Genomic DNA, 27,246 nt, shown 5'->3' on the forward strand with positions numbered 1-27,246 from the left:
GAGAGAGAGAGAGAGAGAGAGAGAGAGAGAGAGAGAGAGAGAGAGAGAGAGAGAGAGAGAGAGAGAGAGAGAAACGGGAACGACGGCGTCGCGAAGTAATAAGCAGACCCAAGACGATGATTACAGGCATGTTTCTCGACAATAAATTCGAAGGCGAGAGATATAGAGGAGGGGGCATATACGGAATCGCGCATTACTCTTTATTCATGTATGTTAATAAATGCTGGCGCGGTACTGATTGTTTACTAAACACTACGTGCGCGCCGAACGCCATACACGCGCAACATGCGACACATTTTAATACGGTCGGGCTGTCGAGTGAGTTATGTATATTTTTTTTTTTGCCCCTTCTCCTTTCGTTCAGAAGTAAAAAGAATGCTGCGGCGACACGTACCGGTATGCACTCGCATTTGATGCAATACATGACTCCGAAGGGCGGCCCCAGGTCCGCGAACCATGTCGAGCCCAGCTCGCGAATCTGCTTGCCGAAGGTGCACTCTGAAAAAAACGCCAAGAAAAAAATTCGTCATCATTACCCAGTCGTCAACGGTAGCGTCGTGGCGTTATCATCTAAAATAACATTGGCGACGACAAGTCGCATAAACATAAGCATTCGTTTTATATATGATTTCGTCATCTTAACGATTACCGGCTACTACGTTTGTAATATGTGCTTACAAACGTACGTAGCTCGTGTTTCGCAGACGGACGAACAGGCTGAATTGTTATCTGTTTAGCGCCCTGCGTGGAAATAATTTCTTAAAAAAACAAGGATACAATGAAATGTACAAATAAAAGGCTTTGAGAAAATTGTGCAGCGGACGGCTGAAAACAGTGTTAGAGAAAAGAAAGAGATGAGAAAATGGGACAAACTATAATAACAATATATATATGTAAGTAAAAACATTTTTAATAAAATATAAACGGCATGCAGAACGGCGCGCTCAGGACATTAATAATTGGATAGGAGTAAACAATCGTACAAATTACGCTTGAAAATATTGAGCGAAGGCACATTTCGAATCGCCAGAGCGATTTTTCCCATAAATTCAATACATCTCGGTAACTCCAAAATATCGTCGCAGTTACCGTTTTAGTATCGCACGAAAACAACACTCCGTCTAAACGCAAAGCCACTGGAATAAAGTTACGTACAAGGTGCTTCGCGCGGGAGAACATCAGGCATCCCACAAAATATTCCCATCGTAGATTAAAGGGGGGGGGGGAGAGGAGAATGTATTTTAGGTGCGAAACACGGCTCGACCGCGCTGACGCACTTCCGCTGCCATCATCGACAAACGAGGCGTAATTTAATGCGAATATATAACGTAACGCGCTCGGCATGTAATGTACATTGATCCGCACGCATATTCATTCGTGTTCATCGATAATATGCGCCGCGCGTTCATTCAAGCGACTCCGCGAACCGTCGCCGTGTTCCAGAGAGAGAGAGAGAGAGGGACGTCATCGAGAGACACGACGACGCGTCATTCATCCTCGACGTAAAAACTCTCTTGGACTCTTGTCTGCAAATGCACCGTGTGCAACCAGCTGGTTCGGGCAACGACGATGGCAAAGCGAATGGCGAGTTTCTCTCTCTCTCTCTCTCTCTCTCTCCCCGGCTCGTTTGCTCCGTATCACGATTGTTGGATTGGTTTTAGCGTGCGAGACGTAAATCCCAAAGAGAGAAGAGATAAAGAGACGAGACCGTTATCTGGCTACAACACAAGCCGGTGATAACCAGTAGCAAAAACACGTAATGATACGCTCCATTAAACCGATAACAATATCGATCGTCTTTTTTTCTTCGATCGACACTTCCTCAGACTCGTCTTCATTCGCCGCCGAAGGAAAGGAGAGAGAGAGAGAGAGAAAGAGAGAGAGAGAGAGAGGGATTGCGAGCTCTATCGACAATATAATTATCTTTCGCCAGTCGTCCCTTCCGCGTAAAAATAAATACGAGCGTGGAAGCGCCCGAAAATAACGCGATGGGAATTGGGAATCGCGTCTCGTCGCGTCTGTATTACGTGGATCTCGCGGTGTCCTTATTTCTGCGAAGCGGCTGTGCAACGGCGTGCCTCCCTTTTTTTTTTTTTTTTCTTAATCCTCACTGCTGCATTTAATCCGAGCTCGACGGAGCCAAGGCTGATTGTTACAAAAGCGCTTCTAGTGAAGCAAAAAATATAATCTACAGGATGTTTTTCAACACGTCATATATATGTATAAAATATTGTTTCGAACATGCATTGAGATTATTGCATTTAATAAACGAAACTATACTTTAATTATATACTTAATTCACGAAAGACTTCAAATTAAGAATATTTACTAAAGAGATAATCACTCGTGTACCTGTTAAATCCAAATATTACGTTTTGTTAAAAATGATTGATAGTTCGAAAGAAACTAACGTACGAGAGTTAATATCAAACTATCACCGTCGTGATTACCGAGAACTAAGGCAACAGAGATTTGACTTCGGTGAAACCGCGTACTCCCTCTCTCGCGCGAACCTTCGGTCGGCGGCAGTCGGGGGTAAAAAAATTATATTAGCGCAATTATCGCGGTCGTTCCTTCCGAACTATTCAAAAAACTATTCGTCGCGAAAGAGGAGAGGGGAAGGAGGAGGGGAAGAGAGAAAGAGAGAGAGAGAGAACTCGGTCATACGCGAGTTAGAGAAAGGGAAATGGAGAGAGGCCCGTTTCGCCCGCCCGAGGTCATTGCACCGCGTGCGCTAAGTCGTTCTAAGCGCAAAGTCGCGGCCCTAAGTAACTAGGAGTCCGAGAGAGCCACGGCACGAACTACCGCATCGAAAATATGCGAGTCACGCGCTAAGGTGAAAAACGTATTAGGGCTCTCCTTCTCTCTCTCTCTCTCTCTATCTCTCTCTCCCTCCCTCTTTGCGACAGTTTTGATCAGAGGGCTGTTACCTTTTGATAACTTCGAAGCCTCGAGGAAATTCGAGGCGGCTTGAAATTATATTGGTAGGTCCGAAGCTCGAAAGCAACAGTTTCGACTATTCTCTTCTTCGTTCCTCTCGCCTTCACGCTCCTCCACGTGTACACGCGCACGTGTTAATATAAATCGGGTTCTCCTCGACAAGTGCGGCAGCCCGCTTTCAGCGATCGTTATTATACCCCTTGACTTTGTATACGCTTGAATAATCGCTCGACTTGACGCGCGAGGAGACGCGGCTTTAGAATCAACAACGACGCCGCGTAACCGCCGGCGTATCCCTAACTCATCCGCGCGTAAAGGCTCTTGCCAACGGATTAAATAAATTTATCCCCCTTTGTCCCAGCACGTATATAATATTATATTAACGTACGCGCGCGCCGCGGTCGTCCGTTCGCGCGTGTCCACCGAGGGGGGCGTGAATTCTAAATCGCGGAGAAATATGAAGTGTCACTCGGGCGTAGGAAAATCCGCAAACCGCAATAACGAGGGCGAACCATCGTCGTCGACGGTCTCTCACGGCGACGTGGAAGAAACGTTTTCGAATTTCGCGGACACGCGCGAACGACTTTCCGAGGGAGAAAATAAAACGCGGCTGCCCATGAGTACGTCTTCGCTCGCTAATATAAATAATGCGCGCGTGGAAAAGGAGTGCAGGGGAATGCGTCGCGCGGATACCCGCGCGGTGATCCGCTAAGGTGGCGGCTAAAGCGAATGGCAAACACGTGGCTCTAACACCTTTCGTTTTTCACTTTTCCGCCCTCCACCTCCTCCCCCCCCCTCGCCGCGCGCCTCCTACGGTATCCTTCCCCGGATAGATTTACGAACGTTGAATGACGTCTACCCGCTTCGTCTCGAGTTTCATGTCATCTTTAGCGTCGCGCCGTAACTCCGGGGCGGAAGGGAGGAGGGAGGGGGGGGGGAAGGGGAGGAGAAGCGCGACAAGAACACGAGCGCTCCTCCATCGGTCCGCCGCCAGGAGCAGTTCGGATCATCCTCGTTAATGGCTTGCCGCATTTGGCACATCGCGCGGCGGTAGCGCGTATAAATTAAATTCCGCGCGCTTTTTCGTCGGGGAGGGTGGGCGATGTACGTATTATACCCGCGTAGCGCGCTCTATAATTATAACCGCTTTAGATTCCCCCAAGGGGGGAATCGCCGGTGATACGTGTCACGTGCATCACTCGCGCGTACGTCTCTCGGATGACGCCTTACGTAACGTATGCGCATGCAATGTGACCGTGAAGCGTGCGGAACCTCCTCGTCTAGACCGAGAGGGAGACGCACGGGGACGTCCCTTACCTTCCGCGTAGGACACGGACGAGCGGACGAGCGCCACTTTCTCGAGGCGACGCCGCCCGCGACCACCGGCGCGCCGACTCTCACGGAGACGCTTTAGCGTCCCCGCTAAAAGCGGACGAGCGTATATATTGCGTCGGGGGGGCCGCATTGTTTATGCATGCGTGAACCACCGCCGCGCCGCCCGTTACCTGCCTGTCGGCGCGCGGATTTACGTGGGCGACGCGAGCACACGCGCGCGGACACATCGCGGACACAACCGTGCGTTTTATTTCCTTCCCTCCCTCCCCTTCCGCTCTCCTTCCCTCCCCTCCGGAGCACTTCGACCCATTTCTTTTTTTTTTTTTTTTTTGCGTTATTGAATTTCATCCCGCTTTTGCGCCGCGCGTCCGATTGACGAGTTTTTGGAAAGAGGTCGAGAGAGGAGAGAGGTCGCTGTTTGCCTCCTCTAAATATCTTGACACGTTTTTATCGTCCCGCGAATTGGTTGAATATTAAAAGATTCAAACTTGAACCAATTCCACGCGGTTGAATATAATATTTTTGGTTACTTTCCCTTTCCATCTCCGCGTCGAAAGTTACTTTTTAAACGCGAAACAGCTTAAAAACAATTCTTTCCATCCGATCAATTCACTTCTGCGACTGGCTCGCTTGTATTGTAAAAGTTTCAAGTAAACGGCGTCGATATTAATCCCTCGATCCCACGAAGGGAATATCGGATAAAAAAATATCTTCGATACAAATATTTTTCCCGTCTGACTCGTATATAACTCGACGGAATTTAACAATGTTGCTGCCTCTCGTCTCTTTGCACGCGCACGTAACTCGCAAAGAAGAGAGAAACACACGGGTGGTATCATTTGCATGTGCAACTCGTACAGGAGGAAAACACACTTCTCTCTTTAAACTTAATTCCGTTCGAACGGGAGAATGGCTTACGTACGCGCGCGCGCGCGCGTACGTAAGCCATTCTCCCGTTCGACACGTCGGCGCGTATTCATCCTCGCATATATTCAGGTACATAGTCTCCCGTCCGTATGTACACTTTTATACGTGATGTCACGCGCGCGGCTCAGAAATGCCGACCTTGCGCCCGCGACTTAAAGTCAGTGCACGCGTAATGCGATGCATTCATTCGTTCGCCAAGCCTTTCGGCCGATCCCTCCGTCCGTCCGTCCGTCCGACGGCCCGCGCTGATAAGAGACGACGGCGACGACGTACGTGTGTGCGTGCCTGCGTGTACGCACGTGTGCATCGCGCGCCCGATATGCAAATACGACCCCGTTGGGCGAAATATCAGATGAGACACATTAGAGGCGCGAGGTGAGCCGCGCGGTAAACGGAGATTTCCCTTTTTTTTCCCCTCGTCTTCCCCTCTTTTCGAGGCGGCCGAGGTGGAAAAAGCGCGACGTGGAAAATCTGATGGAATGAGCGCGGCGCGTTCTCGGGAATTGGAACGAGTAATTGAATCGGTTGACGTTCGTCGTGACGAAGGAAGGAATAAGCCGCGGTTCGATTCAAACTCTCCAGCCCGACAGAATGAAACTTTCGCTCTTTTCTCTCTCTCTCTCTCTCTCTGTCTCTCTTGCGCGCGCGTGAGAAAGAGTAATTGAGTTAACTGCATTGGGATTATGCCAGAGCTCAAGCTTGGCTTAAATCAGAACTGTCTGATGGATAAACCGCGGTGTTACGTCGTCTCATTCGTGTTACTTCAAATCTCACGGCTGGCACGTGTCGATTTTCTTTCGCGAGCCAAGAAAACCGGCGTGATTCAGCGTCGGGCGGTATAGCGAGACGTACGTTATCAATCATCATCAGCGCGCGTAATTGACAGAATTATATCCGCAAAAGGCCGACGTGATAGATAGAGAGAGAGAGAGAGAGAGGGAGAGAGATTCCGGAGAATAAAAATGATTGGCGCACGTAAACGTTCCGAGTATCCGCCTCGCAGATCTCGGTCTTTCCCAGGCCGAGAGTAATTCGCGCGGCCTGCATGCACACGCGAAATATACGTTGCACGCAGTGCGTGGACAGTACGCCCATTACGGAGTCGCAGCCGCGGCCGCGAAATAATCAGAAATGGACGATCGCTGCCGGCCTGCCGCTGACGTGTATACCTACTTTTCCATCTTCTGGCTTGGTAACGCGGGAATGGATGACATGCCGCGCGCGAGTACGAACGATAAATAATACATCGGCTCCTCGTTCCGACGAGCGAACGAGTCAGTTCGGTTTATCGGAGGCGACGATCGATCGGCGAGAATAAGGAAAAGGTCTTTGCCAGTCTTTCCGCTCAAGGATATCAATCGAAATCGCCCCTCGATCTCTTTGCGCGGTGCGTCAGGACGGAGAGAGAGGAGAGGGGAACGGGTACCTCGGAATTTTCAATAGAAAAATCCCGGAGTGCAAAAAACTCTGTAAGTTGATCTAATAGACGCTAAATTACTTAGCAAAAACTAAAAGCCAACGAAATCGTTTTCAGTCTGCCACTAAAAGAGAGTTTGGTAATAATAATTAAGCTTAGGTAACAGTTACCGAACTTTGATGAAATAATTTCAATTGAATGGTAATAAAATAAAATATTTCATAATCGTTTTCTATTAATTTAATTATTGAATATTATTAAATATTTCGTTTCATGTTAACTAAATATTTAAAGAAAATTCATACACGCCAACACCCATAGTACTCTTTTTTAAGTACTTATTATCTATAATTATTATTTTTTAAGTACTTAGTCTTTTTAAAGTACTTATTATCATAACAATATTGTACTCTTTAGATAACTATTACGATATTAAAATAAAAATATAACATTTTGCTGAAATTTAAAATTATCAAACTCTTTAAAGAAGATTTTGTTTTCTTGTTTATACATACAGAAAAAATAATGTCGCATCAACAACTTTGATCTTTAGTTATTCATTTTACTCCACAAATATTGCGATTTTTTAAGGAAAAATTCGCGTATCAGTATTTGAAAAGATCATCGTGGTCGTCGTCGTCGTTGTCGTCGTCGTCGCGCGCACACCGACGATGCATTTGGCACCTCGACCAAGCTGGTGTTTGTCGCGTGCACTCGGCGGCGACGGCGACGGCGGCGGCGGCAGCGGCGCGGGCCCAACCCTCTATTTAACCAAGTTCGAGAACCCCGCGGCGAGCGTCTCGTCTGCTTAAAGTAAATTTCCGAGGAAGCCTATTTACGCAATGATGATTCCAACACTCCCGCGGCAGATGATAGATAAGACGAGCGGACCAATCGCGAAACTGCCGTTCCGCTCGCGTCCCGCGGGCACCCATCCACAGATTTCGACGAGACGCGCCGTATATATATTTAAAAAAATGTACATACGGTAATTGCGCTGCACCGGCACCGCCGCGGTAATGACGCAAATTGCAAGATTTCGCGGTGATTACGCCGTTCCGCGAAATCACTCCGCTCCGATGACTCGCCACTTTTAATTAATCGTACCGCGATCATACCGAGGGCGAAAGTGGGGGGGAGGAGGGGACGGACGTCGACGGTGAATGAAGAAAGCGAAATTTTCCGTTCGCGCGCGCGGAAGGCGCGCACCGAAGGACGCGTAATGCAGAATATTCCGATATGATTTAGGACCGCCGATCGGTCCAGGCCGGGGGGGGGAGGGACGCGCAGTTTACTATATATAGAGCGGCGCCAGAGTAACGTTCTCGAGCGCGGCCGTCCAGACTAAACTCATCCGCGAAGAAAAGCGCGTAACGCGCAATATTATTTCAGCGGGCCGGCTGGAAACGTTAAGCAACAACGCGATCCCGCGATATGGCGCGTCTTATCTCGCGCGAGCGAGGGATAAATCGAGACGACGAGGACGACGACGACGACGGCTCGTAAAATCGGAACGCGCGCGCCCAAAGGGAAAAAGGGATAACGAGAGAAAAAGAGAAACGGAAGAGCGCGCGCGAGCGCGCCGATTTCCTCCGATTCGACCGTCTCGGAAATTCACGAGCGATATGAACGCGATACGAGCCGATATCGATGCCGACGCTCTCGCGAAGTTTCGACTTAGTGAGCGAGTAACCTCGCAAGTAACGGCGCAAGTGGGAACGTAAAGCGACGTTAACGGTATACCGATTAGCGGTCATACCTTTCGCGCGTGGAAGCAACAAAATTGGGGAGCTCGCGAAAGGAATTCGCCGGCTCAAGCTCGATTCGCGGATCCCGTGTGTGAATGCATATTGCCAATATGATTACGCTACGTACAGTCACAAAACTAATTTTGCTCTACAAATCCATCAAATGTTGAAACATAAAAATGTATTCTTGTTATTCGTCGATAGTTTTCATTGAATTAAAAAAAAATGTACTGTGAAAAAAATAATTGTCGATTTGTACAAAATTTTCCAACTAAATTAAAATTTTGCCAGTTCAAGAATTTATCTTAAATGCACAAATTTCAAGTATTTATATAGTTAGTTGAAATATATAAATACTTGAACAGGCAAAATTTAATTTTGTTAGAAAATTTAGTTAAATCAACAACATTTTTTTCTCGGTGTAATAAATGGATAAAAATAACAATACATCTTCAAATCAAAGACTTGGAAATCTCCGGGTTATTGCAATATTGAAATAAAAATGTAATACTTGCTGAAATTTTGAGGCCAACTCCTTGAAGAGAATATTCTCGCTTGCCCACAAGACAATAATTTGAAACCAATTTTTTTTCTATGTATTACGAATATGGAAAAAAAAAAGAAAAGAAATTGTGATTGCACCTTGAGATTGGTACGTTTCCAATCGCCTTTTTTTCGCGACCGTAATGTTCGAACCACCCTGCGCGCGCGGGCCCGCCATTCACCAAAACCAGATGTGGTCTGGACCTCGGCGCGGCGCGTAAGAAAGTGAAACCTTGACTCGGGCCGAGAGCTGATAACTCCCGCGCACACATCAATAACCGACCGTGTCTCTCTCTCGTTCATTCACCAAACCCGCCTACGACGCGGCCGAGGTGTGTGTTTTTGTACCTCCGTCTTGTTTTCTTTTTTTTTTTATCTCCGCAGCCGCGCCGGCGTGGCGTGGCGTGACGCACCAACGCAAAAGTCAATTGGATTACGTACATTGACGTCTCGTTTGATTAATACCTTACATTAGGAGAGCATTTGAAGTGGATTTTATATATACGCGACACGACGTCGCGTCCACGGAGACGAAGATGGAAAAACACAATCTCGCCCTCCGCACGCGAAGAAGGGTTGTCGATACCAATCGACGAGGCGGCGGTTTGGTTTGCGGTGAAGAGACAAAAAAGCGCCTTAATGCGGGTGCCATACGCACGTACGCGCGGGCCAATACACGTTAAGCCTCATATATCCGTACGTCCGGCCGTGTGCCGCACGTACGTAATGAGGAATCTTGTTTCGTTGCGTCTGATGACCTTGGGTGCACGCGGCGTAAAGGAGCAAACCGACAAATAAACGCCTTCGTAATTTTAGATTCATCATGTCCACCGAGCGAAAGGTCTCTCTCTCTCTCTCTCTCTCTCTCCCTCTCTCTTTCGCGCGTGACAAAAAGATGCCGGAGCACTATGTCATACTTGCGCGAGCTCCACTTTGAAGTTCCACGCCGCTAGAGATCTTTGTCCTCGGCCAACCGATTAATCCCCTCCCTCCCTCCCCTTCCCGCCCTCGTAGCAAGGGAAAGGACGTATGTACCTACACGTAGCGCGTCGCGTTTCGGTAGTCTCCCTTTCTCCCTCGCGACGAATTCGCGAGCCTCGGGATTACTTTCGAGGAAACCGTCGGTCGTCCGCCAACTCGATCGTGTCTCTCTTCTCCGGCAAGGTTACGCGCGCTTTAAGGCAAGGCTGCCCGCGCCACAAGGAAACGTATAAAGCGCGCGAGAGAACCGCACCCACGTCATCCGAGGATAATGGCAAACGCGCTTATTTCGTGCATCCTGCCGTGCCTTGTCCGGTCGGCTGGGCTCTCTCTCTCTCTCTCTCTCTCTCTCTCTGTGCTTAAACGAGCACTGTGCAACGCGAATCGATCGTACGGACCCGACAGAAGGCGATATCTTGATCGGCGATCGTCCTAAATCGCCCCGCCGCGATGGTAAGAGAAGGCGATATTTTCGAACCGGTATACCGGTATTTACTTTGTCGAGACATTGAATTAGCATTAGCCGCGTACAAGATCTCGTACAAGTGCGTCCACCACGACTATGAGAGAGGAAGAGAGAGAGAGAGAGAGAGGGTAGAAGAGAGGAATGAGCCCAGGGAGAACGAAGGAGAGGAGAAACGAAGAAGCCGTCGCGGAGGTGGTGGTAAGTCGTTTTGTGTCTGCAGCTCGTCTAAATATATACGATCCTCTCTTCGGCGCGGTGCAGCCTTTCTCAAAGAAACGGGAGAGACGCGTATACGGAGACCCCGCGCCACGATTTTAGAGAAATCCCCTGTGCAAATCGTACGGGCGCGAGTGCGGGAAAGGTGATAAATCGCATGGCCGCGCGTACGAACGGCCGATCAAAGACTGAAAACCGAAAGGTCAGGAGGCTCCGGGTTCGTCTCCTCTGTCTCTTATCGACTCCACCTCGACTCGATTTACATTGTCACGTTTATAATGAAAAATAATTCAAGCTCGTGCCACTTCATACGTGACTTTCCCCCGTGACGTTCAATCTCAAGTTGTCATTAATTACCCTTATGAAAATGTAACACTGGAACAGTGTTAAATTAACTAGTAATTATTATATTTATTTCAAGTGCTCAAAAGCACTAACAGCAGTGATTTTAATACTGGTCAGTATTACATTTTTATAATTAATATGGCAGACTGATAATTAATTGTCGGTATTAAACCGAAAAGGGAAAAGGAGACCCAGTAAAAAATTCATATAAATACATAAAATATGTCCATATATGTTAATATTTTTTTGATAAAATTTGTATTTGATATAAAATAAATAATAGTCATATTGAAAAGATAGAAACTAATTAAAAAGATAATTTTTGCACTTCTTTTACAAAAAGTTAGGTTTGGAGAAATGAGAAAAAATTCCCGAAGTATCATATATATTTTTAATTCATGGAATATATATATATTATGATTATATCATGGACATTTTTTTCTTATCTTTATACCTAGCTTATTGTAAAAGAAGTAATGCAGAAATTATTTTTTTAATTAGTTTCTCTTTTCAGTGCGACTATTATTTTTTCATATCAAAAAAAAATTTTACAAAAGGTAAAGAAAGAAACTAATATAAACAAATATGCATATATTTTATATGTTTTTATATAAAAAATTGTTTACCGGGGGAAAGAACGTTTTCGTTCCTCAAAAGAAATTTTTTTTTTTTCTTTTCTCCCATCAGCTTCCCTCTCGTACCGCTCCCCTACTGTAGAACCTGCACCATACAATAATCAAATGCATCCGGAAGTCGAATAAAGCAGTCCGTCTAATACGTGGGAATCGTGACGCGTCCCGGAGAGCCCGCCGTGTCTCACGACGCGAGCGCGATGCGTGCAACACGCCGTCGCATTTACCTACTTAAAAGAGGGATGGGAGGGGAAGGGAAAAAAAGGAAGGCGCATTGGCTTACTAAACTTCTTTAATGCACAACGGCGGCGTTGTCTTCGTGGCTGCAGCCAATTAGCCGCGAATCTTGTACGGAGGATCGAGCGACGCGCGCTCGCGAGGGCGAGGAAAGGTCTCGATCGAGCGCCGCCGCCGCCACGTGAATAAGGCCCCATTTATGTAAAACTTTCCGGCGTTTTTAAACGCGCGTTTCCGAGGTAATCTGCCATCGTATGAAATTGGGTAGAAATTGGTCGAATCCGCGGAACGCGACGGGAGCACGAAACGCATAGTGATTCCCTTGGCCAAACGCCGTCCCTCTCTCTCTCTCTCTCTTTGAGTTTGAAATTTTTCTCGCGTATTAAAATTAATGTTTACACACGCGGACCGGTTCTCAAAGCGACGACGTTTGAAAAGCGCTGCCAACTGATTTACGCGATGTGTAGCGCGAGAATCTCCTCGGCGTGAAGGAGCGAAGAATGCGAAAACATTCTCTCTCTTTCCGGGAATTCGAAACTCGAACAAAAAAAAAGGAGAGAGAGAGAGAGATCCTTCGGCCGGGTGAATTATAAACGCCGGAAATCGGCGCGGCGATCAAAGATCTTATCGGGCGAGATCTTTGCCCGGCTCGTCCACCGTCTCGTCCGTTTCCACTCTCCACGATCGAGCGACGTGTCCGCGTATACGATTGTCGCGCGTTGTTAAACCGGAGTTTATATTATTGGCGAGGAAAAGAAAAAGGAGAGATAGAGAGGGAGAGAGAGAGATTCACGGAAACGCGTCGCGCCGCGGAGACGCGACGGTAAAAGACGCTCGCGCGCGCGCGAGGGCGTTTATCTCGACGATATTAGAGACGCCCGCGCGATCGTCCACTGTCGCCACCTCGGCGATAAATACTAATTGAGATTAGCATCAGTTAGGCGACGCCTAACAGGTGTTCCGTGACAGCTCTCGGGAAGCGACGAAAGGAGGCCCGAAGCCGGAGGGTGGAAATCTGAGAACGAAGGAGAGAAACAAGAGACCCTCCGGATTTCGAGACGGAAATTCACGTCCGAAATTCACGTATTCTCAAACCCGCGTTATTCTCGATTCGCGCGGATGCATGCGTAATAAAAAGAAAAACTTCTCTCTCGTTCTCATTCCAAAAACAATATTCGAGAGATCTCAGAACTTTCGAAGTACAACTTCGAAATATTTGTGGAGGAAGGAATAAAGATTTCTCGTTGCGCGAGAGGTAACGATTTTTTTACATTGTAATGTTTTCCGATAACTTCCTGGATACAATTGAGAACAATACTTTATACTCGTTGGTCACTCGAAAACTTAAAAAAGATAACACTTTTATTTAAGATAATTAAGCATTTTAATAGCTAAATAAGATAAAACCTTTCCTTCATCTATAGCAATTTTTATATAATTTCATATGGATAAAAACAAACATCCTGCTCGTGGAAAATCCGGCTCCTCGGAAGGACGACTCTGTATTAAATCAGTGGAGCTCGTTAATGAATTTACTTTTAGTACTCGGGTACGATTGAGAACGGTCCGAGAATGGTTAGTGCGCTCGGGGAAAAATAATATCAGGGTCGACAGCTCGAGCGGACTTAAGTTGACGGCCAGCAGAAATCAATCGAGGCAAGTTTCGAAGCTGAGCTGGTGTCCCATTGACAACTAGGTATACAATTTTCGGAGCACGGCAAGACGTAAAATCTCTTTCATCTCCCAGCATCCCGACGTTACAGAGTTGATTAAATCGCTTGTAATTTTCTCAACTCAAAGTTTCGCCGTGAAAAAAAAATTACCGTTAAAAAATTTTACACAAGCGGGATGTTCGTTTTCATCGTATAAAATTAAATAAAAATTGCTGGACGAAGGAAAGATTTTGTCTTACATTTATTTCACTTATTATAATGTGTAATTTTTAGGTAAAAGTGTTATCAACTTTATCCGAGCTAAATTATCAGAAAATAGTACAATGTAATTTATAATTTATGTATATTTTTGTTCTTCAACTTTGATTTCTATTTGTTGCCTTTCAATCAAAATAAAAAGAGAAACATTTTTTTTTTGTCAAATTAGATTATTTGACAAACTCTTGTTTAAAAAAGAAACAAAGATTCATAAATACAAATGAATTTATTGTATCTATCTTAAATTGTTTTACTCAACAACGATACTCTTAGCAGGTAGAATTTTATTTTTTATCCACATTAATACAAAATTATCTCTAACTTATACAAACACGTTTATACGCGTAAATAATTTTATCTCGTATCTAGATGATTTCAAATCATCCAAGTGCAACATCGATCGCGGATTAACGGGCGTTAAACCGAAACTTTCGCGAACCTGTTTGATTATTCGTTCGCAAACACACGTGTGTGACGCGTATGCAGCATTGATCCACCGAATTTGTATTCCGCGTGATATCGTTGTTACTGTTTTTTTTTTTCTTCCACAGCGTCGTCGCGATAAAAGCGGCGGTCGATTATCATTGCAATCACGGCGCGATTCGGGTCGAAAATTATGCGGACCTTCGGTCCTCCTTGGGCGCGTAAACACGCCAGCGGGGAATGCGACGGGCGTCTCGTTCGCGGGATCGACGACGCGCGTCCGATAAAGGAGGCAGGATAGTTAAATAAGAACAGAAATAAACTAGTACGGGTAACGAAACCCGTGTAAGAAGAATGGAATTGACCGAGGGAAAAAGGGGGCACGAGCAAGCCGGTGGGCATTGCTAGATCCTTATAAAGAAGAGAAACGAGGTACACGAGTCCTTCTCTCTCCGCTTGTGCTCTCTCTGTCTCATTCCCTCTCTCTCTCTCTCTCTCTCTCTCTCTCTCTCTCTCTCTTTCTCTCTGTTGCTCGACGCAACAATTTCCAAAGATATTTGAACGTTACGAACAAATAGAAAGCTAACTCGTTCCCTCAAGCTAAATAAATGTTGAACAAATATATGACACATATAACTATAACGGATAAAAGTGCGCCCAGCGAGAAACGGTAATGAATTCGACATCAATTCGACGTCGAATCGACATCGAAATGATGATTCGATGTACTATTTCTCACTGGACGGGGTTTTGTCGTACGACAAAAATTTGCCGCTTGAAAAACAAAATAAGAGGAAAGGGAAAAATACGGCGAGAGTTTCCGAGAAGAGGCGATCGTCTGACACTTGTCGATCATCTCGTCGTCGCGCAAATTCGCGCGGACGAAGGTCGTCACATGCGTTTCACGCGGATGAAACGCGTTCGCACGTTGGTGAAAGCGTATAATCTCTCGCAAACTATCGCGAGCCGCGGATCGGCGGATCCGATCGGGGGAGAGCCGGAGCGACAGGCGACACACGCGTGTTCGCGACACGACCCGGCCGACGCGACGGACGTGCGTTTCCTCTCTTCCTTTTTATTTCCCCCCTTTCCTCCCCGGCCTTTTCACTCCTCTCGCGCGCGCGCGCGTTTCTCATTATGTAAGAGTGACCGGTCGCGGTGAGGCTACGCGCGACGAGAGCCGGCCTCTCTAACCTTTAAAGGACAAGAGAGAGACCGGCGCTCCCAGGCGACGACCGCCGGGCGAAAATCGCCAGGTGACCGCGCGGAGACGGAGAAACCCGGAGCGGCCGGAAAAAGGAGGCCCGGGGGGGAGGGGGAGGGGAGGAGGGGGAGCGTCCTATCTGACGTTCGACGAGTCCTCCCTCCCACCCTTCTTCGAGCCTCCTGCCGAGATCGGGCCGGCCGATAGAGAGAGAGAAAGAGAGAGAGAGAGAGAGCTGGCGTGTGGTGAGTTTAGAGGATGTTTTGGGGTGGGCGAGACAGGTAAACAAGATTTATAGATCGTTTACTTACCGGCTGCGCGATGCGGCCTCCTCGCCCAGTCGTCCTCGATCAGGGGTGCGACTTTTCGCGCGCGGAGCGTCAAAGGACAGGAAGCGACGATGAATAGGAGGATCGGCAGCATCAGACCACCACAGTGGAGATGCATCTTGGCGACTCTCGGTCTCTCGAGGCGGCCACCCTATTCTCTCTCTTTCCCTCCTCTCCTTCTGTCGTTTATCAGCCGGTCACTCTCTCTCTTTCTCTCTTGCACCCGTCCTGGCACTCGCACTGGTGCCTTACGCATATAGCGCGTCTGCCTCCACCACCTCCTCCTCCTCCTCCTCCTCTACCTCTTTCTTCTTCTCTTCTCTTTCTCTCTGTCGATCTCCTTCCCCGTCGAAGCCGCGGCGGCACTGGTCTATTAACAACCCGTTCACTGCACAAACTTTCCGCACTGTCGTCCCGCACCACGTAACGTACCCCCTTTGCGCCTTGGTCGCGCGCGCGACCAACAAAAAAAAAAAATCAAGAAAGAGTGAAGGGAAAGGGAGAAGAAGCGGGTCTCTCGCGGAAATAGCGGCGCGGCGGTTTAATCACGAGGGGGGGAGGGGTGGGGGGGTCCGGACGACGGCGGCGGGCGCGACGCACCGCCTCTACTCCTCCGCGGCGCGCGCGGTGGTGCCGAGGTGGTGCGCGAAAGTTGTGAACGAATCCTCCTCCTCGCCGGCGCGGACGTTCCGCATAACCGTGTCTCCACGGTGTCTCCGCACTCTCTCGCGCACTCGCGGCGAACGACAACTGCCGGCCGATGCCTGTGCCCGCCCGCGAGAAAGCCTCCCGGTCGCCGCGCGCGCGCTCACTCTCTCTCTCTCTCTCTCTCTCTCTCGCGCGCGCGCCCGAGCGCGCCTCTCCTCCGCCGCCGCCGCTGCCACCGCCGCCGCGAGAGCACGGGAGAGCAGCAGCGCGCGCGTGGTACTTGCGGCACGTTTTATAAGGTGGTAGGTGCGCGCACGTAGCAGCCACACTAGGAGAAGAGCGGAGATCGAGCGCGCGCGACCGCGGATGCTTTCTTCCTCTCTTCTTCTTCTTCTTCTTCTTCTTCGTTTTCCTATCGCTCTCTTCTCACCTCTCGTTTCGCGAGGTTCTCTTCGTCTACTTGGCGGTGCGTTACGCCGCCGCCGCGGCCGCCGTCGCCGTCGCTCGCCGGTTCGCGTCTCTCGTACTCCGACACGGTGCAGCAGCGCGGCCGGCACTGATTTCCCGACCACGAGTTGCGCCGCGCGCCCGCGCGCCAAGCATATCGGATAGCAAACGTCCGACTGACTGACTGACTGGCCGCGAGCCGCGTCTGATCGACTCCTCCCTGGTGGGGGAGGAAAAGAAGGAGGAGGAGACCGCGTCCTCTTCCGCGCGCTCGCGAGATCGCGGGAAAGCGCGGGTCGCTCGATGAGAGCCGTACGATGGCCGAGTTTTTTTTCGGCCGCGAAAAACCCGCGCTTCTCGAGTTCCGACGATCTCTCCGCGTCACGCCCGATATAAAGCGCCTTTCCACTTTCGTATATACGAACACCCCGCTGTCCCGCGATCGACCGGGCGAGACCACCGACACCTCTCTGCCAACGGAAGCGTCGCTCTGTCTGCCGTCGCACGCTCGCTCCTCTCTTATAATAGTACCCGGCCACGTGCTATACCGCGCGCCGCTCCCTCTCCCCCTTCCCCCCTCTCTCCCTGCCTCCCTCCCTCACTCTTTCTCTCTCTCTCTCTCTCTCTCTCTTTTAGCGAGGAGAGAAAAAAATTCGCTCCTCCGACAATGCTCCGGCTCGACGACTGCGTACGTGATAGAGGGGCTTTCTCGATTTGATCGATACGTCAGATGCTGAGATGCCCGCTTCCGGTGGGTCCGCGTTGACGACTGGCCGCAGGCCGCGCGGCTCCGTCTCTTTTATTGGGGACCGACCGGAGCGCAGCCTCCGGCTTGCGAGCAAGGGTTAATCGAGAGAACTCGCGTCCCGGCGTGTTACCTCTCGATCGCGAGCGCGCGATGGCTGTAGGAGCGGGCGTGTTGGCGAATTGCTGCTGGCACTGTCCGACGAACGACGACGACGACGACGATGACGACGGTCCGTGAGGTGTGCGACGTGTCACGCGTGCGTGTGAGCGGCGGAGCTGAGCCGAGAGCCGTGCCCGAGCGGAGTCAGGCCACCAAGACGGAGAGCCGGTATTGCCGATTCGGAGACGCCACGCTGCCGCCGGACAGTTGCCATCCGTTCCGTGAGCGGAGATGCGCGATTTTACGGAACTTGCGCATTTGCGATTTTTAATTCCAAGGACGATTCAAAGAGTCGATAACGTATTTAATATTATTTTTTGGTATTTAATATATTTAGACGGGAAAATTGTATAAAATCTAAAATTGTCTCTCATGAATTTCAACGCTATACAAATGTACATTTAGTTCCGCTTTACCGCGAACGCTTTTATTTTTAACCCCAGAGACATGGTTTAATTTTTAATTTGTTTGAAATTTGTTTCTCTTTACTTATTCGTGAAATTTTTGTAGAATGTGATACTCGATAGCGTAAAATAAAATATATATTTAAAATTAAATTGTCATAAATGTGCACAAATTTTTATTTATCGCAATATATGGAACAAATGTACACCATGTTTTCATATTGCAAATAAACATTTGCGTATACATCTTTTAATTTGATTTAATAGTTTTAAGTATTGTCTTAATTATTACAATTATTTGATATTTTGTATAATGTTTTATACAATTCTCACTTTATGCCGTACAAGCAGTTTACTTGACATAATTAATTTTAGAAAGTATTTTGTAATAGAGCAAAATCTATTTTGTTGCTGAGATAAAAAAAAATTGCCGAGTTTGCATTTATCTTTAGAATTAGATTAATTTGCTGTTAAAGCAAAATAATATATTTTCAGCAAATACGTTTGCTATTAAAGCAAAATTACCGCTTCTCATACAATAAGTTTATATATAGCCCGTGCTTCAATCTGATCAACGAAACAATTAATTTAAATTTGTTTGTAGGTAAGCGGTAGATTAATTTGTAGTTTTAACAAACCGATGTCTAACAAGTAACAGGTACGCTTACCCAATCTCTTTGCAGTCTACATATAATAACTAATAGAGATTTTGCTGAGGCAGCGTAAAATCTGCTGTGACAGCCAATTATTTTTCTTCGTGCAACTATATATTCGAAAGGCTTGCCTATAATACCATCCCGTGGAATTTCGAGAGGGTGAAAGGGCGCGGCGGTAATAATAACGCGGGGATCGGGAATGCATCGATCGTATACATCAGCATTCTCACCGTTTGTTCCTCACCGCCGCGCTCTTATTTCGGTGCGCTACGCAACAACAAGAAATATCTTGGCCGCGCGCAGGCATCTAAATTTCGCCAATAGCGCAAACACGCACCTGCAATCTTGTAAAATTTATGCAGCGCCACGGAATTAAATCCATATAGCAATGTGGAATCCGCCCGGCGCAAGACGCTTTACAAATCTGTTATAATTTGATATAATTTTTGTAACGGTTTAATGAGAAAATTATGCCAAAATAACATATATAACATGTTACTTTAACATTATTATAATGTTAATGTAGCATACATCACGAGATTACGTCGAGAAATAACGGTCACTCTTATATTATAGAATAAAGTCAACATTTTTTCCTGTCGATTCTAATACACGGAAAGAATTTTCTCTTAAAAATTACCCCGAAAATCGTGGTAATTGTGGGACAATGTAAACCTTGAAGAATTTTACTATACTTTTGACAAAATTGGCACCGATCGTATTCTACACAAAATAATTGTACACGATCAGAATATTCTACACAATTATATCGTACACAAAAAAACGTACGTGGAAAAACTGTGCACAAGAATTATTCTTGAATTAAGAATTGCACACGGATATATCGTGCATAGAAAAACTGTGTAATGGACAATTTTTCTATACACAATACATGCGTGTGCAATTTTTAATTCAAAGCTAATTCTTGTGCACAGTTTTTCCGTGTACAATTTTTTTGTGTACAATATACATATTTGTGTAGAATATTCTGATCGTGTACAATTATTTTGTGTAGAATATGATCAGTGCCACAAAATTTAGTAAAATTTTAATAAAATTTGGACAAATTTTGTAAATTTTACTATACTTCTAACAAAATTTACTAACACTTTGCCAAATTTTATTAAAATTTTACTAAATTTTAATAAATTTTATTAAAAGTATGGTAAAATTCTTCAAGGCTTACGTTGTCTCACAATTACCACAATTTTCAGGAGAATTTTTAAGAGAAAATTCTCTCCGTGTAGATAAATAATTTGATATTAACAAGGAACATTTATTGTGTGTAAAATAAAAAATACGTGGACATTTACCACTTCTTTCAGTTACTCTAATAATTTAACACTTGAACAGCGATATGTTAAAGTAACGAGCAAATGTGTTAAATTTTAATATAAATACATAATGTTACATCACATACATACTCGAGAGAATGTTCAATGCTTTTTACGTATTCGCTTTTGAACGCCCTATTCTCGGCACGTCGGGATCGTGCGAACGAACCAGGAATGCAGAAGATATCGTTTTGATTACGCGCGCGAGACGACACTCCCGGTTTCCCGGGCAAAAAGGGCCGCTTTCGTTGTAAAAATCTGTTGCTACCGCTGAAACTCGTCAGACCCGCGCGACACATTTCCTCTTGAATTGCATGTAGAGCCGCGAGAGATCTCGAGCGCAGATCTCTCCCGAGAACTCTCCGAGAAACTGAAAAGGAAAACGCGGCGGCGATGTGTATCGGTAACGACGCATCAATGGTTCGAGTTGTGTTGCGTCGTGAATGGGAGATGAGGGGGGGGGGGATATAAACCTAATCAAATTCGTCGATTCATGGCGCGTCGAAATGACGTAGGCGTTAAATAAGCTCACCGCGCTGGTATAATATCGTACGATTGGGAGACGCAAATCCGTTTCGCCGCGACGTCGATCGCATATAATAAGATCGTGCACTATTTATTCGGGTTTTCGCGACGATGCGCCTCGTCTTCTTATACGAGAGGTTTCGCGTTGAGTAACAGACAGATAAGAGAGAATTACGAGGTTCCCGCGGTTGGCGCTTTTTTTCCTTTTTCGCGTTCTCATTGGCCGCTCGCCGATTTCGAAAATCCCTGATTAGGTGCGAAAGGAGGCCGTGCCTGCGCACGGGGGAATGTGTGTGCACGTGAGTGTATGAGCTCGAGGTGTGTTGGGACCCCAAGGTGAGAAAAGAAAAATGACGAAGATTGGCTGAGGCAACGCCGCGCGCCGCCGCCGGCCGCCGCCGTCGTTCTTGCGTTGTTTGAAGGCGAGAGAGGAGACGGCGCTCTCGCAGATTCCACGTGAGATACCTGGCCGGCATTCTTCGTCCTGCAGCGAGAGGTATATAAAGCCGGATGCACATTCGTCGTGGACGTCGGCGACGTCGACGATTCTCGTATCCACGTATATATATTCGCGGTATTCGTTTTCCGAGAAAAATATCTTCCGCCTCGAAACGAATTTTACGGCAGATTTTGTCGACGATCCGACGCAAGGGTCCGTTCCCCCCCTCCCCCTTCCCACCTCCCTCTTTATGGAGGGACCGTCCTCAACGTTTTCATTCGTCGCGCTCTCGAATTATTATTCCCGCCGACTAATTGGATAGATGTCGTGCGTTAAATCTATTTTGAAGAAAAGATCGCTCTCGGGCGGAGTTCTACGAATGTGCGGGGCCGGTGTGTGTATGTGTGTGTGTGTGTATGAGACGATTCTCCGAGCGAAGAGGATAGAGAGAGAGAGAGAGAGAGAGAGAGAAAGAGAGAAAGGGAAGGTATCTTCGCGCCTGCCACCCCTGCGCGGCGCCGCTTTTATCGCCGGTGCGCATCTGATGACGAGACCGAGATGTTAGCACTCCCACGCCGTTAGGCCCGTCCATTTATCCCACACCCGACGTACAAAACTCCACCCTCCCACCCCGCCTTCGTTCGGCGGATATCTCCGATCGCGAGATAAAAGGGGGAGGGGGGGGGGAGGGGGAGCGTGGGGAACGAAAGAAAGGAAGGAAAGAAGAGAAAATAAGAGCGCATCACCAAACGTTTGCGGCTCTCGTGGGGGAGGCGCGACTCCCAATTTCGTCGGCGATTTAAGTCGTCATTGTACACGGGGCCCGTTGTGTGCACCGGCTGGAAATAAGAAGAAGAAATGCGCGACGACCGCCTCGCAGGATCATCAGTCTCTATTGTAGGATTTTACGATGGAATTCTGACGGTGCATCTTGCGTTTTCACACGGCGACGACAACGGGGAGATACGGCGCCGCTCCGCGGCTCCGCGCCGCGTGAAAAAGAACGCGCGGAGATCGGAGCGCGAGGAACGCCGGCCGAGGATGGGAAGAGGAGGAGGAGGAGGAGGAGGAAAGGGAGAAAGGAGAAGCTTATGAGATTGAGGCTTGAAAGGATGTGGCCTGGTCCGGCGTCAACTATTCATAATCGAGAATGACAAATCTAATAGATTCTCGGCGATGCCGGCGAGATGCCCGTCGTCGTCGTCGTCGCGAGAAAGAGAGAGAGAGAGAGAGAGAGAGGCGAGAGACGGGGCAGGGAGGGGAGGAGAAACGAAGAGAAAAAGAGTGAGAGTGGTTTTATTCAAGGCAACGGATGTAACGCTCCATCGAGTTCGGCCCGGCATCGGCGATGAAGACGATGACGCCTCCGACGCCGTCGACTCCTCTCTATTCGGGTTGCCACGGGGGTTTACAATGCCCGTCCGAGGAGGGCTGTGTGCAACAAGAAAGCCTATTTGTGAATGAAGCCGGCGTCACTACGACATAGCCGATGGCTCGAACAATATTCACTTTAGACACGCCAACGGAGGAATGCGGAGATGACTTGGTATTGTCACTGCTGCACCTGAATAACGTCTGGACAATTGACCCGAGGAATTTACATCCTTAGAAACCGGACGTTCAATAATGCACAATTCGGCATGGATCATTCCGTTCATCTCTATTATTTACGCCCGTGCCCTGACCGCTTTACACAGATACAGATTAAACTATTTGCCGACCGAAATGTTTGAGCGTGGCCCTCCGCAAATCAATCTGCCTTTCATTAATGTTTTTTTCATCCTAAACAGAATGGAATAAGTTAACTTTCTTTTTTTAATTGACACTAAATTACGTTAAAGTTAATGGCTTATGAAATTCATTTAATTACGTCACAAGTCACGGGAACGAAAGGTCCCAACTTAGGTAAAAATTGCGTCAGGATTAAATTAAGTTAAATTAAAAACAAAGCTATTCATATTATATAAAAAAAAAAGTTTTAATTTTGTTAAGTTAGAGATCACTCAGTCATAATGTGAAGCATTAAATAAACTTCATGTTCATCCATTTGTAAATTAAGTTTATACGAAGTAATGAAGAAATGCTGTTTTTATATATGTATGCGGAAGTGTACTTTTCTTATAATCTCCTTCTTCTCGAATCTCGGTTGAGATTTGCGGAGAGTCAGGATTTGACTCAAGGATTCGATAAATTCAAGGAATTAATGTATATTTACTCGATACCAACGCAGCGAGAAGAAAGCTTTAATATCATTGTTATTTCAATTATAATATTATTTATGTGACATATATGAACATTTACATTTTTCTTATTATATTTACAGAATTAATATTTACATAATTTTATGTGTTACACCGACATCTCGATGCACGTTACGTGCGTGTGCCTATTACTTGCGCACGTATGTGTACGCGCAGACGTAAGAGCATTGCAGGCGATAAAATTGCAGGCCATATTCGTGTGATATGTATGTACAAATGTACGCGCACAATATACAAGAAACGGACGCAATATCAACGTTCGTTGGCATCGTTAACTTTAAACTCGGCTTTATACAAACATCGTGATCCGCGCGTATTTACACAAAGCAGATACGGAGAGATGTGCGGCAAGCTATATAATTTTTTTACAAACAACAACGCGCAGAAAGCGAGTTTCCTTCGATGTAAAATCTCCCGCTTTAACAACGAATCACGCGTATCCGCGACGTACTCTCGTATATTACGAATTACGGTAGTTTAATAATTATTCAAGAGATGTACATCAGTTTTCTTGGTACTTCCTTCAACAATCTCGCGCCAAGCACGAGACTTCTTTCGCGACACGGCGACTGCCAATCTAAACTGCCACGGATAAGTGGCACATTTATAATTACGATTTATAAGTACATTTATAATTACGAGCGCGAAACGATAGCGCGTATATTTCTCCCTCTCGCGCTGTTAATTAATTATGAAAGTGAAAGTCGCGCGCGCGCGATCTCCTCGTCCTCGCGACTTCACGTTTACTTCATTTACTCGAACGTCGTCGCCGCGACGATGACGGTCGTTGTCGTTTACGTTCAAAGATTAATGGAGCAATAGACAGCGCCGTAAAACGATCGGTCGGCGAGATAATACTACTAACGCGTGTATAACGAAGCGCGTGTTTTTTGAACGCGAGGCGGACGCGCATCACGCCGTATCGTCGCCTTAAATTAAACCTAAGGTCACCTCGACCTCAGACAGCGATATATCAAGAGCATATCCTATACACGGGGTGAGAAAGAGAGAGGGAGAGAGAGGGAGAGAGAGAGAGAAAGAGAGAGTCTCGCCACGATTTCGCGAGGTCTCTTTGCCGCCCGTCAATCTCGGGCACTTGTTCCAATCGAGAAGAGCGCGGGAATGATGCCGTTCGAGTTTCGCTTTTCCCAAACACATCTCCGTTCCTCCGATCCTCCGGAATCCTCGGCCGTTCCGTTCGCGTTATAAATAATCGCGACGTATTGTGCGCCTATATTTAGATGAAACCCAGCGCGTTATGCCGGTATTTCGTTTGAGGGGATCGACGGGAACGATCTTTACACTCGAGAGTGGCAAATGGCCGGTCCCCGAAGTGGGCATCGGTAGGCATCTGCGAAAATGAGCATATCCCTTTCTCCCCCGGCGCCAAGCCGTCGCGCCACGGTACACGTTCCGTAGACAATACGTTTTTCATCTAGGAGAAACCGAAGGAAAGGGACCCGCAACGACGGAACCACGGAGCGCCGCACGGAGCTGTTATCTGTTGCGCCAGTCTCTCTCACGTGCGCCCCAACATCCTCGGATGTTCTCGGTGTAATCCTGGCGCCGAACACGAAATCACGTTCCACGGTACTATACTTTTTGTACAAAGGCTTTCCACGATGGTCTATGACCCAAGACAATTTTTGACTATCATACCGAGACGTACAAATCTATGTGATTTGTAACTGCACCTCCACGGAAATACGACAGCTTTCACACCCTCTGCGACAAAGTGGTAACGGATGTGCGGCTGATGTCCTCTTCGAAGCATTTGCTTAGGACCTTTGTGAATGGATTTATAGCTAGGTAGAGTAAATACATCCTACCTATACACTGAGAGAAAAAAAAACAATTATCGTAATTTATGTCTAACTCATTGTTATTTTCACATCAAAATACTATACATTTTTATTATAATTGTTTTAATCAACTATGGTTATTATTATTATTATGAATACATAAACGGTAAGCAAATGTTTAAAAAATAGTTATATGTAATAGTTTACTGTAATTATAATTGCATTCATATTAAATGTTTATTTTTATCATCCATATCTTGATTTTACTATAATATACTTAATATTTAATTATCCTAATTTATATATAGTAAACTTTTTACATAGCAAAAATGTAAATATAAGGATATTGTTACTAATATTACAGCATGATAATTATAAAAATAGAGCTCCTGATCATAATTATTTTATCACACAATTATTATATAGTCACAAACTCTTCTCTCTCTCTCTCTCTCTCTCTCTCTCTCTCTCTCTCTCTCTCTCTCTAAATTTTTAAATAGAATCTGAATTGTATTTCTTCTTCCTTTGTGACAAAATCACGAATTTCCTCGACAACGAAGACTAATGTGTCAGACTCTGATCGTTTAACGTCTCAAAGTCTTTCCTTTGTAATTTTCCCTATTTCATATATACATATATATACGTGTGTGTGTGTGTGTGTGTGTGTATTATTTGTGTATGTACGGAGACGAGTTGGAATGCGGTTCGAATAATAGCTTGGCGCGACATTCTTTTGCTTTTGATCGAACAGCTCCATCCGTCTCTTCGCTATGCTACGTCATAAACAATTCCTTGAAAGATTTTCCGAGATTCAAAAGTTTCGTCTGACAAAAATTTAACATATCCGCTCGTCGCCCAAATATTTCTCTCGCGACAATTTACCTTCGATCGTCTAAATTACAATTTGCAAAGGACATGATTTTCGCTCGCCGGAAAATGCCAAATATTCGAAGGAAAAAGAGCAAAGATTATAAGGTCTGAAAATTTTGCCGTCCGACACGCGGAATTATTTGAAGAAACTCCGGCCTTCGGGAACGTTTACTTTTCTCGCAAATTCCCGCGTGGAATCCACGTGCATAACGCCGACGCGTGTTTCGCGTCGTCATACCATTGTTATTGCGTATTTTCGATAAAGGGAAACGTCGTTTCCGTTCGGCGGGAACGGGGGCGGGAGACATGACGGCGTCGTCCTTTGAACCAGCGGCGGCGCTGAACCGATTTCTCACGGCAGCCGGTATCGGTTAGGAATATGTGTCATGTCGCGTAAACAGACTACAATAATATTGCACTATAAATACGCAGTTTCTCTCTCTCTCGTCGGCGAGAGACCGTGTGCAGGCGCCGGCGCCGACAGCCGCCGCCGGCCGTGTACATTACACGCGCCGCGCCGGCCCGGCATTACCCGTCCTACGTATTCGACGGTACTCGCTGTCTTATTCCCCCCCGTCTTCTCTACCATCACCTTTTTCGTCTTCTTGTTTTTTTTTCTCTCTTTCTCTCTCTCTTCTTCATATACAGGGTGAGGAAGAAGTACGGAAACTCAAGAACATCTCGAAAGGGAAGCGCATTCATTGAAAACATTAGTAGGTGGGAAAGTTTCAGGGTTTCAAAGAAGCTTTTCAGACGAGCCGATCAGATTTTGGGCCTTACCTGGTCTAGGCTCAATTTTTTTTTTTTTTTTTTATAATGGAAATCCCCATCTTTCATCGTGAATTCGTATTCAGCACGAATTTTAACGTCTGGATAAAGAACTGCTCATATTAAACGCATTAGCGGATCCTGACGTTGATAAAGAGAGGAGGGGAGGGGTAATAAAATTTTTCGCTGAACATCGTATATCGGACAGTTTGAACACAATGAATCTTATGCATAAGAATTTGAACCATTTTACTTAAATTTTTTTTAAAGGATCCAGTAAGACTAATTTTTTTAATTTAAAAAGGAGGGGGGTTTAATCCCAAACCCCTTCCTAGAATCCGCCAGTGTAAAATTGTTAAACGTAAAATTTCGATTTCTCTTCTCGTAGTTTACAACGTACCTCATTATTGTCCACGCTCTCGCTACTTCTACACTCGAGTCATCTCGAAACATCGCCCATGTTACGCTCAACATCCCTGCGTTTTAGAACGCCCTAAAATATTTAATAAAA

General features: G+C 46.5%; 1 protein-coding gene across 2 annotated transcripts in view; it reads right to left on the reverse strand.

Annotated features, from left to right (window-relative positions):
- LOC105834638 (dorsal-ventral patterning protein Sog) overlaps positions 1 to 19,072 on the reverse strand; it is a 36,026-nt gene extending 16,954 nt beyond the window's left edge. The window contains exons 1-3 of one of the 2 annotated variants that reach the window (XM_036284990.1): positions 16,753 to 19,072; positions 15,657 to 16,117; positions 395 to 498 (exon numbers count right to left, since the gene is read on the reverse strand). In XM_036284990.1, the coding sequence (XP_036140883.1) occupies positions 395 to 498; positions 15,657 to 15,792 (240 nt within the window). In that variant the 5' untranslated portion in view covers positions 15,793 to 16,117; positions 16,753 to 19,072. Of the gene's footprint in view, positions 1 to 394; positions 499 to 15,656 lie in introns of both variants that reach the window. The other variant, XM_036284989.1, reaches the window with a different exon arrangement.
- Between the last annotated feature and the right edge of the window lie 8,174 nt (positions 19,073 to 27,246).

This window comes from Monomorium pharaonis, chromosome 3, assembly GCF_013373865.1.
Source record: "Monomorium pharaonis isolate MP-MQ-018 chromosome 3, ASM1337386v2, whole genome shotgun sequence".
Lineage (NCBI taxonomy): Eukaryota > Metazoa > Arthropoda > Insecta > Hymenoptera > Formicidae > Monomorium > Monomorium pharaonis.